The sequence below is a fragment of the Mchenga conophoros genome, linkage group LG5 (assembly GCF_057382185.1).
Source record: "Mchenga conophoros isolate Kocher_MC1m ecotype Shallow Benthic linkage group LG5, M_conophoros_male_GT1.1, whole genome shotgun sequence".
NCBI lineage: Eukaryota > Metazoa > Chordata > Actinopteri > Cichliformes > Cichlidae > Mchenga > Mchenga conophoros.
The window spans coordinates 11,608,132-11,621,574 of record NC_140530.1 but is presented as its reverse complement, the minus strand read 5'-3'; the positions used below and the strand labels follow the sequence as shown (position 1 = coordinate 11,621,574).

Here is a 13,443-nt window from a genome sequence, read left to right as displayed (position 1 = left end):
GCAGGGTGCAAGATGCTAGCAGGCAAGGCATACATGGAACGCCATAACCAAGTGGCCGGCATAGTGTACAGGAACATCTGTGCCGAGTATAACCTGGAAGTCCCGAGGTCAAAATGGGAGATGCCCCCAAGGGTGGTGGAGAATGACCGAGCTAAGATCCTGTGGGACTTCCAGATACAGACGGACAAAATGGTGGTGGCTAACCAACCGGACATAGTGGTGGTAGACAAACAGAAGAAGACGGCCGTAGTGATCGATATAGCGGTTCCGAATGACAGCAATATCAGGAAGAAGGAACACGAGAAGCTGGAGAAATACCAAGGGCTCAGAGAAGAATTCGAGAGGATGTGGAGGGTGAAGGTAACGGTGGTCCCCGTGGTAATCGGAGCACTAGGTGCGGTGACTCCCAAGCTAGGCGAGTGGCTCCAGCAGATCCCGGGAATAACATCGGAGATCTCTGTCCAGAAGAGCGCAGTCCTGGGAACAGCTAAGATACTGCGCAGGACCCTCAAGCTCCCAGGCCTCTGGTAGAGGACCCGAGCTTGAAGGATAAACCGCCCGCAGGGGCGTGCTGGGTGTTGGTTTATATATATATATATATATGTATATCTTTCAGCTTAACGAGTAAACCGTCAGCTCGTTCAAACACACGTTAAAGTCCGTTTGGCTCGACACCACCGAACAGAGGCAGCAATATAACATAGCTAACATTAACAGTGTAGTGAATCCTGCTTGTGCCGTGATATTCAGGACCGCAAACTGAGCAGCATTCACTGACTTTCAGCTTGTTGTGTTTGTGGATATATGACTGACTTTAATTATCCACAAAATCGTCAGATTCTCTGTAAGATTAAGGTCAACTATCGAACGGCGTATAAAGTATAGGCTTTAAAACAAAGTAAACGCTAAAAGTACAAACATCGCTAATGTCACATAACTTTGCCGGCATGTGGCCAACAGTAATGTTTTAATGTTCTTCATTATTAAACATTTGCACATAAATAAGTGACATAATATTCAGAACTAACTTTTGAAAGCTGTAGATAACAGCAATGTTATGTTTGTCCATACTGCCTCCTGTTGCTGCCGTTACGGAGAGTTTCAGCAGGTGTCGCTGTGGTTCTCTCTAGATGTTATGTGTACTTCCTAAAAACGAGTGTACGGACGTTCATGTTGGCTGATAATAAACGCCTGGCATACAGTTACAGCGGACTGGTTATTATAAGCAAAACCGACATGGTGTCAGAAGTGGGATATATTAGAAAGCCTGCACAGTCCAAGAAGAAAAGCGGAGCCGGTAAGGACGACGAAAAAAGCAATCACCGCACAACATGGCGGACGGATTCCGGCGCCCAGATCCTCTCATCTTTGACGGCAACGTCGCTGAAAACTGGCGTAAGTTCGAGCGCGAATATGACATCTTTATCGCCGCTGCCCACAGTGACAAAAATGCTAAGACTAAGGCCTATATACTCCTCAATCTGGCGGGACCAGAGGCCATTGAAAGAGAGCGATCATTCACGTATGCCCCCGCAGTCATATCAGCTGAAGGCATAGTAGAAGTCGCCGCGGAATCGAGGGAAGACCCCGCATGCCTAAAGAGAAAGTTCAGGGAAATCTGCAACCCAGAGACCAATGTCATAATGGAGAGGCATAACTTTAACAAAAGACAACAGAAACCCGGTGAAACCATTGAAGCATACGTGAGCACGTTAAAGAACATGGCCAGAACCTGCAGCTTTGGTGCACTACAAGACGAGTTAATCAGAGACAGATTAGTATGTGGTATAACCAGTGACAGCGTCAGACGTTCCCTTCTTAAAGAGACGGAACTCACTCTTGCCAAGGCGGTGCGTATATGCCAAATAAGCGAGCTCACAGATCAACATAGCAAAGCCCTCTCTACACCAAAGCATATTACATCTGCTAGTGTGGACACTGTACAGATTAAACATGGCAAGTTCAAAAGGAAAATAAATAAACCTCTAACGAACATTCAAAATTGCAGAAACTGTGGCGGTTCGCATCCAGCCAAAAGGGAGCAATGTCCTGCTTTCGGACAACAGTGTCACGTCTGCAAAAAATACAATCATTACAAAAAACAATGCAGATCAGCAAAACCACATCACAGAGGCAAACAAGTGAACCAAATTTCAGAGGATGCTGACCCAGACAGTGATGAGACATTTTGCATTGAGCACCTAACAATGGAGGGTGAGAACAATCACAACAAAGAAGGATACTGCACAGTCAAAGTTTCTGATAAGGCCCTCAAACTAAAAGTAGACACTGGGGCAAAATGTAACGTAATCTCACTAGACACTTACAGAAAGATCGGCAACAACGAAACCCTATTCAAGTCACAAAAACAGGTAAATCTTGTTGCTTTCGGAGGCACGAAGATCAAGACCACAGGCACAGTTACTCTCAAGTGCAAGCTAGCTGGACAGTTATATGACCTGCAATTCCAAGTTGTAAAACACGATGTGCAACCCATCATCGGATTAAAGGACAGCGTGCGAATGAAACTGGTTAGTTTCAGCAAGGAAGTCTACCAAGTTGACACAGATCAGGATGAGACACTAGCGCAGAAAGTGTTTCATGAATACACAGACCTGTTTAAAGATGAAGTCGGTGACTTACCTATAACTTACTCAATGAAACTCACTCCAAACGTGTCACCTGTCGTCAACCCTCCAAGACGCGTTCCTGTTCCTATGCAGAAAAGAGTTAAAGAGGAACTTCAAAGAATGCAGGCCCTGGGAGTAATTGAACCAGTGGAGGAGCCCACGGAATGGGTATCTAACATGGTCGCAACACACAAAAAGAATACAGATGATGTTCGTATCTGCATTGATCCAAGGGATCTGAACAAGGCACTAATGCGACCTCACCATCCCATGCGAACTGTGGAGGAAGTAGCTGCTCAGATGTCGGGAGCAACCATCTTCTCAGTTCTGGATGCAAAGAGCTCCTTCTGGCAAATCAAACTAGATCCTGCCTCATCTCTTCTCACTACGTTTGCAACACCTTTCGGCAGATTCAAATTCCTGAGGATGCCCTTTGGCATCAACACCGCTTCTGAAGTCTTCCAGAGAGCCATGGAACAAATATTCATGGGATATCCATGCGCAGTGATAGTGGATGACATCATAGTGGGAGGCAAAGGAATAGAGGAGCATGACAAAAATTTAAAAAAGGTTCTGGAGCGAGCCAGACAAGTAAAACTCAAACTGAATCCAAAAAAGTGCAAGTTCAGACTTAAAGAAGTGAGCTACGTGGGACACATATTCACTGACGAAGGACTAAAAGCAGATCCAACTAAAATCTCCGCGATCAATGAAATGCCACCACCAGAGGACAAGACGTCTCTCCAACGTTTCCTGGGAATGATCAACTACCTGGGCAAGTTCATCCCAAACTTAAGTGAACTGTCGGCACCACTTCGTCAGTTGCTTCACAAGGATGTGGTGTGGAGCTGGACTCAACATCAGCAGGATGCTTTCAACAAACTTAAAGCATGCCTCACTAGCCCACCAGTACTTCAATACTATGACATGCACAAGCCAGTGACTCTCACATGTGACGCTTCCCAGCATGGTCTGGGGGCTGCATGCCTTCAGGACGACAAACCTGTGGCATATGCATCAAGAACTTTAACTCCAACGGAGAGAAGGTACGCTCAGATAGAGAAGGAGTTACTAGCTGTAGTGTTCGCATGTTACAGGTTTTACGACTACATCTACGGAAAGCCAGTGGTGATTGAAACTGACCATCAGCCTTTGGTCACAATCCAAAACAAACCTTTCCACACAGTCCCGGCACGGCTACAGCGCATGATGCTACGATTACAAAAGTTCAACTTGACTCTGGTGTACAAGAAAGGCAAACACCTTTACATCGCAGACACACTCTCTCGCACACCAACGCTGGATGAGCAACCTCTAAAGGAAGAGGGGCGCGACTTCGAGGTAATGTCACTTCAGCTCATCTCACCAAAACGCCTACAAGAGCTCACCGAACACACCTCGAAGGACGCTACCCTACAGACACTTGCTCGCTACATCCAGCAGGGGTGGCCAAAACAAGCAAGTAGTGTGCCTATAGAAATAAAACCATTCTTCAGCTACCACGATGAACTAATCATCGACAACAATGTCATTATGAAAGGCAACAGAGCCATCGTTCCAGCATCACTACATGAAACCTATCTGCAGGAACTACACAAGGGACATCCAGGCATGGAGTCTACAAAAAGGAGAGCAAGGGACAGCGTATTCTGGCTGACAATAAACTCTGACATTGAGAACAAAGTCAAATCATGCAGCATTTGCAACAGTCTAAAGCCTCACCAACAAAAACAACCCCTGAAACTACACCAAATTCCTGATCTTCCCTGGTCCATCACAGCCACAGACTTATTCGAATGGGACAATCGCCACTACCTTGTGCTCGTGGATTCATATTCTGGATGGTTTGAAATAGATAAACTTGAAAACCTAACATCGGCCTCAGTCATTAACAAACTCAAACACCACTTCTCAGTACATGGGATACCACAGAAACTGTACTCAGACAATGGCACCCAGTTTACCAGCCAGACCTTTCGTGAGTTTGCCACACACTGGGAGTTCATACACGTCACAAGCAGCCCTGAGTTCCCTCAGTCAAATGGACTCAGTGAAAGAGCTGTCCGGAGTGCTAAAAGACTCCTTGAAACATCAAAAAGAGATGGAACTGATTTCTATTTGAACCTGTTACATCTACGCAACACGCCACGAGACAACATTCTTGGCTCACCAGCACAGAGGCTGCTATCAAGACGAACGCGGTCAACCCTTCCTGTGTGCAAAAAACTGCTAACACCAACAGCAAAAGTGACAACCACTATCAAAACTCAACTCACAAAAAAGCGTAAAACTCAAAAACAGCACTACGACAAGTCCAGCAAGCTGCTCAGTCCATTAACACCAAACGAGGTGGTGAGATTACAAACACAGAGAGGACATGACAAGATTGGAGTTGTAAGTAAAGTATGTGCTGAACCTCGCTCATATGTCGTTGAGTCGGGTGGAAAAGAATACAGGCGCAACAGACAACATCTTCTGCCTGTGAGCGAGCCTCAACCCGAAAAGCTCGCTACAACACAAGATGAACTGGACTCATCTCGACGAGCGGATGAAACTGAACCTAATAAAACACAAACCAACAAACATGAAACAGTTCAACTCAACCCACCACAACATGGCACAAAACAGTCAGAACAGGTGATAACACCTACAAAATGCCAAGTACGCTCTGATGACAACTTGTACCGAACCAGATCTGGTAGAGTGTCTAAACCGAATAGTAAATACGTGGATTAAAAGCACACCGGTGCTGTATTTTCTGTTTTGAAATGTGTTTTATCTCGTGTTATGTTGTTGCATATTTGTCGCAGTTATGACAATGATTACTGTGAATTTCATTTGATATTTGAAGCCTCATTTTGTTGTGTAATCCATAACCTGATAAGTTCTTCCATCACGGTGGTGTTGTTTGATTTGGGTTTGCCTGAAAAGTGCAAAATTAAGAAGAAGAAAAAAAAACTGAAAAGGGGGATGTAGATAACAGCAATGTTATGTTTGTCCATACTGCCTCCTGTTGCTGCCGTTACGGAGAGTTCCAGCAGGTGTCGCTGTGGTTCTCTCTAGATGTTATGTGTACTTCCTAAAAACGAGTGTACGGACGTTCATGTTGGCTGATAATAAACGCCTGGCATACAGTTACAGCGGACTGGTTATTATAAGCAAAACCTACAAAAGCTTACTCTTTGGCCGCCCCGCTTCCACTTCTTTGAAGTGTCTCCCAGTCCCAGTGCACTTGTTAGCATGTTTTGGTTCGTGCAACTGGTCTGTCGGGTTATTGTCTCCCCAGAAACATTTCCGTTGTGTCTTGTGTGCTTTTGCAGGTGTTTTTCTTTTTGCAGTGTTTTTCTTTTTGCAGCATTTTTCTTTTTACAGCGATTTTCTTTTTGCAGCGTTTTTCTTTTTGCAGCATTTTTCTTTTTGCAGTGTTTTTCTTTTTGCAGCATTTTTCTTTTTGCAGCATTTTTCTTTTTGCATCGTTTTTCTTTTTGCAGCATTTTTCTTTTTGCAAGTGTTTTTCTTTTTGCAAGTGTTTTTCTTTTTGCAAGTGTTTTTCTTTTTGCAGCATTTTTCTTTTTGCAGCGTTTTTCTTTTTGCAGCATTTTTCTTTTTGCAAGTGTTTTTCTTTTTGCAAGTGTTTTTCTTTTTGCAGCATTTTTCTTTTTGCAAGTGTTTTTCTTTTTGCAGCGATTTTCTTTTTGCAGCATTTTTCTTTTTGCAGCGTTTTTCTTTTTGCAGCATTTTTCTTTTTGCAAGTGTTTTTCTTTTTGCAAGTGTTTTTCTTTTTGCAGCATTTTTCTTATTGCAGCATTTTTCTTTTGGCAGCATTTTTCTTTTTGCAAGTGTTTTCTGAAGTTGCAGTCCATTTGGCCTCTCAGGGCCACCATAGCTTCAGCCTTCTTCTGTGTGTTGAAAAATAGTAAGGCGTCTGCACTGCATTTTCTTCTTAGTAACAGTAACGACATTGTAATGACAGAAATAGTAATTAGTTAGATTACTAATTGCTGAAAAAAGTAACACCGTTACTTGCCATCACCAGTGTGTGAATGTGTGTGTGAATGGGTGGATGACTGGATATGTAAAGCGCTTTGGGGTCCTTAGGGACTAGTAAAGCGCTATATAAATACAGGCCATTTACCATTTACCATTTTAATGGCATTATTACCATCACTGCTCCCTGGGGCAGTCCTAGCCTGTTTGGTGCTCTGGGCAAACACTCCCTCTGCCACCCCCTGACACACACACACACACACACACACACACACACACACACACACACACACACACACACACACACACACACACACAAAACATATTAAGGATTATACATTAACATATCTTATTGTGAAAACTGATGATGGAAACGTACTGAAATTAACAAGATAAATATTTTATATAGTGAGAGAGAGAGAGACTATGCAAATGGCTAACAAGCAGTCATTATAATTCGTCATGCATTGAGAATAGCAGACAAATCAACATTACAGCTCTTCCAATTAATGGCTAATTAATATTGTGCTGAAAACAGTCCAAAAGAGTCAATAAACCACATCAGTGTCTACTGTCTGCCTACTGCTTACGATCATAGCCAAGTGGCTAAGAAAGGTAAACAGAAGTTGTCCCAATCCCTACTAATGAATGCTATCTTGTTTCAGGATACATGTCATACATAATACCTGCTATTATCCAAAGACACATCTGCTTGCCTGTATCTTTTGCTCGTTTCTCTCTTCTTTTCTCTTTTTTTTCTAAGCTGAGGACCTGATGGCTTTGAACTTTTCTTTTCCATCTTCCATCAGTAATTTTGCACTCCAGTATCAACACCCAACCCTACAACATAAACTTGGACAAACTACCGAAATGTGTTGACAGAGACATGCCAGCGATTTTGAGTCATTCTGCGCTCCAGATGGATTAATTGCGTTAAAAATTTTAAATGTGTTAATCGTGATGAGGGCGTTAACGTTGACAGCCCTGATTTGTTTGGTTTTCAATTTAGTTTTATTTTGCAAGCTGGTTTTAGGTGCCGCATTAGCCAGCCAGAGAGTACTCTGCCATTCCACCCCTCTCCTCCCTGTGCAGCAAGGAGCAGGCACCTCATAAATGGAGGGCACCCTTACTCCTCGCAAATAGACATGTGCCTATGCAATCTCCAAAATGTGCTGGCATGATGTCAAGGCAGGATGGGTGCAAGCAACTTTTTTTTGCAGATGCCATGATGCCGTCCCAACCACGATACCGCCCTGGTCAACAGCCCAAGTCACCCAAATCAAAACCTGCCACTGACTGCTTCCCTGAAAATAGCCTCAAATCAGAAGTACCTCACACCCTATTATAACTCACAAATGCATACCTTACTCAAGAGGAGAAGAACATGGTTTCTCACTAATTAGAAGTTCTTCATTGAGCCTGGAAAAAGAGTTTTTTGCTCTTAAAAGATGCGATTAGAGTATGCTTTAGGTGTCAAATGTACTGCAGTGTAACCGTTTTAAATAAATTCTATCTAATAGACTCTAATTTGTTCATGTAAATGGGGAATCCTCTTCACAAAGATTCGTTATGGAGTTCCGCAGGGTTCTGTGCTCGGACCATTCCTGTTTATATTATACATGGTTCCCTTAGGCAGTAAAACAAGAAGGCATAGTGTACATTTCATTTTCATTTCTATGCAGATGATATCCAGCTTTATCTATCAGTGAAGCCAGATAATACACACTAATTACTTCGGCTGCAGAAAAAAAAAACCCTAAAGCCATAGTTGTTTTTTACCAAGATATGTCCTTAAATGTGCATAATCAACAAATATGCAGGACTGTTTTCTTGCATCTTCGCAATATCTCTGAAATTACAAACATCCTGTTTCAGAATGATGTTGAAAAACTAGTTCATGCATTTCTAACTTCTAAAAAAACTCACTAAAAGCCTTCAGTTGATCCAAAATGGTGCAGTGAGAGTACTGACTAAAAGCCAGTAAGTATTTCTCCCATACTGGCTTTTCTTTATTGGCTTCCTGTTACATCCCAAATCAAATTCAATCTTCATATACAAGGTGTTAAATACTCAGATCCCACCTTCTCTTAAAGACCACCAAAACAAAGTAATGTAGCACCTGAACAGAGCACTTCGCTCTCTTACTTGTGGTTCCCAGGTTATTTAAAAGACGAGTGGGAGGCAAACCCTTCAGTTTTCAGGGCCCTCTTCTGTGGGTTTGATTTCAGGAGCCAGACAGACATTGTCATGATTTCTTAGATTTTCATTTAAAGCACTGCAGTTATGCCATATTCCTATGAATTACATGCCGTCACTATTTCATGCTGAGTTTACGATAGAAAATTGGAACATGCAAATGTGATAAAGTGTGTGTATTTATTTCAGGGTTTCTACGATGAAGTGGCCAGCCCTCTACTTTTAGAGGTGGACATGCACTATCCTGACAATGCAGTGGATTCTCTGACCACCAGCCACTTTAGCTACTTGTTTAATGGCACAGAGATTGTTGTGGCTGGTGGAAGTGGTTGGACAGGGGGTGAGGAAAAAAAGAAAAACACAAAAAATGGCAGAAACATTGAGACATTGAGTAGACATAGCCTATATTTATTTGTTTTACTCTGGTTCATATGGATTTTATCTTTTGTTTCTCCTGAAGCTCGAAGAAGACTTCAGAGTCCAGGGTCAAGTGAGTGCTGCAGACTGGGATGTTTTTTACCCAGACGAGGAGTACATCTTTGGAGATTTTACCGAGCGGTTGTGGGCCTACCTCACTATCCAGCAGTTACTGGACAAGAGGTCAGTTTAAATCAGTTCAGTTTGGCTGCTAAGGCACATTGTTCTCATAAGAAATATGGTATGATATATAGTCTTTGATGACACTTGTTCTTTTACCAGGACGCTCATTTTAATCATTTGATGTTCTTTTATAGATTTCCCTGTAGTAATACATATATTTTCCTTCTGGCAGCAAGAGCGGTACACCAGATGAGAAAGCCAACACAACAGCCAAGGCCCTGGATATGTCCCTGCAGTACAGCTTTGTCACCCCTCTCACATCCATGGTTGTTACCAAGCCCGAAACCGAAGACTCGACAAGCAGCCCTCTTATTGCTGACAAGCTGACTGAAGGTACCTGGAGAAAACAGAGTTTAAAAATGTAAAACACTGGACTGGCTTTTCTTAAAGAGACAAAAACTATATTGACTGATGAATCGGAGAGGTGTGTGTGCGTGTGGTTGTGTGTGTTTGTCAAGTGTCACTTTGAAATGGCTGCAGTCAAGCTTTACCACAAAAGCAAAGCATGGCTGCAGCTCATTCATGAAGAGAACTGGTGACTGAGTTTACATTTTCCACATATTATTCCTCTTTAGTGAAGTATAAAAGCAGAAGCTGGAGCTCCAGTTTAAAACTGTTATCTGTCTGTTTTTTCTCACAGAGCAAAGACAGCAGGCTGAAAAAATGAGTAAGTGATTTTTTTTTTTAACGATAAATCACAAAAAAGATTTATGGGACAAAGTCAATTTGTTGTATTCGTGTTGATTTGAATTTTATTCTCCCTGTTCAAAGCATATAATTATATACCTGCGCAGTCGTATCCACGGCATTACCAGCCAGCACCCGCATATTTTGGTAAGTACATCATATACAGTTCAGATAGGATAGATTGTGCTCCAGCCATGACGTCTTACTTTGCTGATATTTACAGATCTGCATTAAGAGGCACAGTTAACTAGATAAAATGCCATGGCATCTTTCACAAACATAGGACTTGGTGACTGCTCCACTTTAAATTTGGTGCCACTTTAAATTATTGCTAATTATTATTTCAAGTCCTTCTGCACTAACTGGTCCAAAGATGTGTGGAAATGCTCTTCATTGCTCTCAGATAATGACTAATTTTGGCTTCATCTAAATTTTAGCTTTGTTGGCATGTTTTCAATAGTATGCCAGAAAGATGCCATTTCTTTGAATGAAAAGACATGTTTAGACTCTGGTTAAAATGGATAGATGCAGATGAAACATTAAGGAGAGCAATCTTTTTGGCTCTGAGTAAGGAAAGGCTCACTTGTAGTCCTTTCTTAATATGCTGCTTTTGAATTCCTTTTTATTCTAATGGGGACAGTTTACAAAATGAACCCCATGTTTATAAATTAGTCAGGAAATAGATCACTGAAACCGTGTGCCATTTCCCAAAGATATTGATAAATATAATTTTTTTTTTGAAACCCTGACAAGCCTCCCCCTGCTGGCCATAAGAATGACAGCAGATTTAAGACATCTCCATATTTGCTTCTCTTTTTGGATCCAGAAACTATCTCCATCTTTAATATAGAGCCTGTGATGGACAGAATTTCTTTGAAAACAGTATCAGTGTTTCAAAACACTGACAACAACACTTAAGATTATGTAGCTGGAACTAAAATGAAGTATATGGACGTGGTTCCACCCATGAGTGTGGACTTTTCATGGGTGGAACGTCATGACCTTCATGTTGCTTGTGTGTTTTTCTGCAATATGTATTTATTCCTGTCACACTATTCTGGGGCCCCTGCAGTGGATGGAGATCCTCACTTCATGATAGAGCTACCAGACCGAGGTGATGCTTTGTGTTTCAACATCAACGACAAACCAGGAACCATTTTCAACCTGGTCAGAGACTCAAATTCAGGTCAGCCCCGTGTACACAGCTGTCTTAAGACTTAGGAAATGCAGTCTTAGTGTCGTCGTTGTTTTTCTTCATGTATAATTTTATAGATCGAAAACTTGTACTGATATTTTTTTCCTCAGTTCATACATGAGTTATGCAATATGTGCCAGAAAGTCCAGATATCATGTGACTGACTGGATCCCACTGTCTCCAGGTATTTTGGTGAATGGTGAGATTATTGGAGACAAGAAAACTCCCCCTGATGGGAAAATAAACACCTATTTTTGGCGTTTTGGCATTGTCCACCAGACCCTTGGGGTCAGGCTAGAGGTGAGCACTGAGGACATCTCGCTGTTCCAGGATGGCAAATGGGTCAAACTGCTTTGGTCTGACGCAGCCTCCATTAAAGGATCCAAGTGAGTGATTACATTGTTAAAGTCACAGCAAAAAAAAAAAAAAAAAAGGTCTACATAGTTTCTCCATCATCCAGGGAGTCTTACGAGTATGCCACATGACAGGTGAGGCAAGGTCTCACAGTGGTTTCTCTCAAAAGGTCTGGTGGTAATGATCCACTGCTTTTTTTCACACTTTGGCTCATGTGATTTTCTGCATGATTAATCATGAGCCAATGATCACCTCCTAAGGCACAACCCTCACTGTGGTTTAAATACCTGGGACTCTCCACCTTTTGGTTTTTGAATCAAAGACGTTTCTTAGATGTGAGATGAAACATTTCCATGAAACTGAAAGAAGTCAGACTGCCTTCTTTTCAAGCTCTTATGATTGATTTTTATTCTTTCTCCTACAGTGTGGATCTTCTTGTGACCAAGGATCGCAGCCTAACTGTAACACTAAGAGATTCAGTTAAGTTTGTGATTTTGCTTCACAAAGTGTGGAAGAAGCACCCATACCACCGGGACTACTTGGGTTTCTACACCCTGGACAGTCACCTCCTGTCCCCTGGTGTTCATGGCCTGCTAGGTACAACATGACACATTTCTTCTCTAAATTTGTGGTTTATCACTGATGATTTTGAAGATGTTTCCATGTTCTATGTTAATGCAATTATTAATAAATAATATTTAACAACAATATAGGACCACTAATCTCTTGCATCAGTAAAACAAATACAGCAAAACTCAAATTATTTAGGTATAATTTACAATTACCAGTGTTGGAAAGGGTCCAAATTCAAATATTTTTATAATTTAAATGGTTTACCATCCTCCAGGTCAGTTCTATCATGGGATTAACTATGAGGTGGCACACTTGCATCCAGGAAAAGTCCCAGAGAAACCAGATGCCACCATGTATGTGAAAGGACAGGAGCTCAATGTAACCAGGTACACTAAAGACTTCAGTCTGGAAGTGTTTGCATGCAAAATGAATTTTAAATGTGTTGTTGCTGTGTTTGTGCTCTCGCAGTGTGAATCTTCTAAATGAAACATCTCTCTCTGTCAACAGAGGCTGGCAGAGGGATTTCAGGAACGATGTGAAGAACGGGGAAAATGTTCCGTGCTGGTTCATTCACAATAATGGGACTGGCCTCATTGACGGACATGTGAGAGACTACATTGTTTCCGGCCTTTTTAAATCTGGTTAAGAAGAGGCCACACGGCCGTACCAGCTGCTGAAATCATCAAAATGCAATTCTTTTAAATAAATATTCAAATCCGCAGGCACTTACAGCACCAATAACCAGCAACCAACACAAGACAGCTTTCATTCATAGTGCTGCATACATAATAATCTCAACAGTGTCAAGTACTTGGAGACTGTCTCAGTGTTTCCTTGTATTAAAATATGTGCAAAACAGTCATTAAAGATGTGCTCAAGATTGGTCAATATGTGTCCCTTTTTCATGGTTTCAAACACTGTTCGTGTTTCCTCCTATTTACTGGAAAATGTATTTAACTTAGACACTTTCAAAACAGGGCTGGACAATTAATTTTCCCAACGGGGTACATGAGAAACTGGGACTGTTGTTGAGGGCAGCACCAATAAGATGAAATCAGTTCTCTTTATAACTGTAATCTCAGCTACTGGTAAGAGTAGGAGCTATAACTGGGCAATGAAAATGTGAAACAGGCATCGTAAACATGCCAACATTTTATTACTATCTAATCAATATTTCCCAAAACAATGCTGATGCATGATGTTAAAAACGAAAATGTAAAA

At 41.8% G+C, this 13,443-nt stretch overlaps 1 protein-coding gene across 1 annotated transcript in view; it reads left to right on the top strand.

Annotated features, from left to right (window-relative positions):
• The window catches only part of LOC146573854 (inter-alpha-trypsin inhibitor heavy chain H3-like), a 39,414-nt gene extending 26,304 nt beyond the window's left edge, over positions 1-13,110 (top strand). The window contains exons 17-22 of the mRNA XM_085273289.1: positions 10,185-10,247; positions 11,173-11,286; positions 11,480-11,681; positions 12,074-12,246; positions 12,497-12,608; positions 12,730-13,110. Coding sequence (XP_085129415.1) covers positions 10,185-10,247; positions 11,173-11,286; positions 11,480-11,681; positions 12,074-12,246; positions 12,497-12,608; positions 12,730-12,868 — 803 coding nt within the window. The 3' untranslated portion in view covers positions 12,869-13,110. The remainder of the gene's footprint in view (positions 1-10,184; positions 10,248-11,172; positions 11,287-11,479; positions 11,682-12,073; positions 12,247-12,496; positions 12,609-12,729) is intronic.
• The last annotated feature ends 333 nt before the right edge of the window (positions 13,111-13,443 follow it).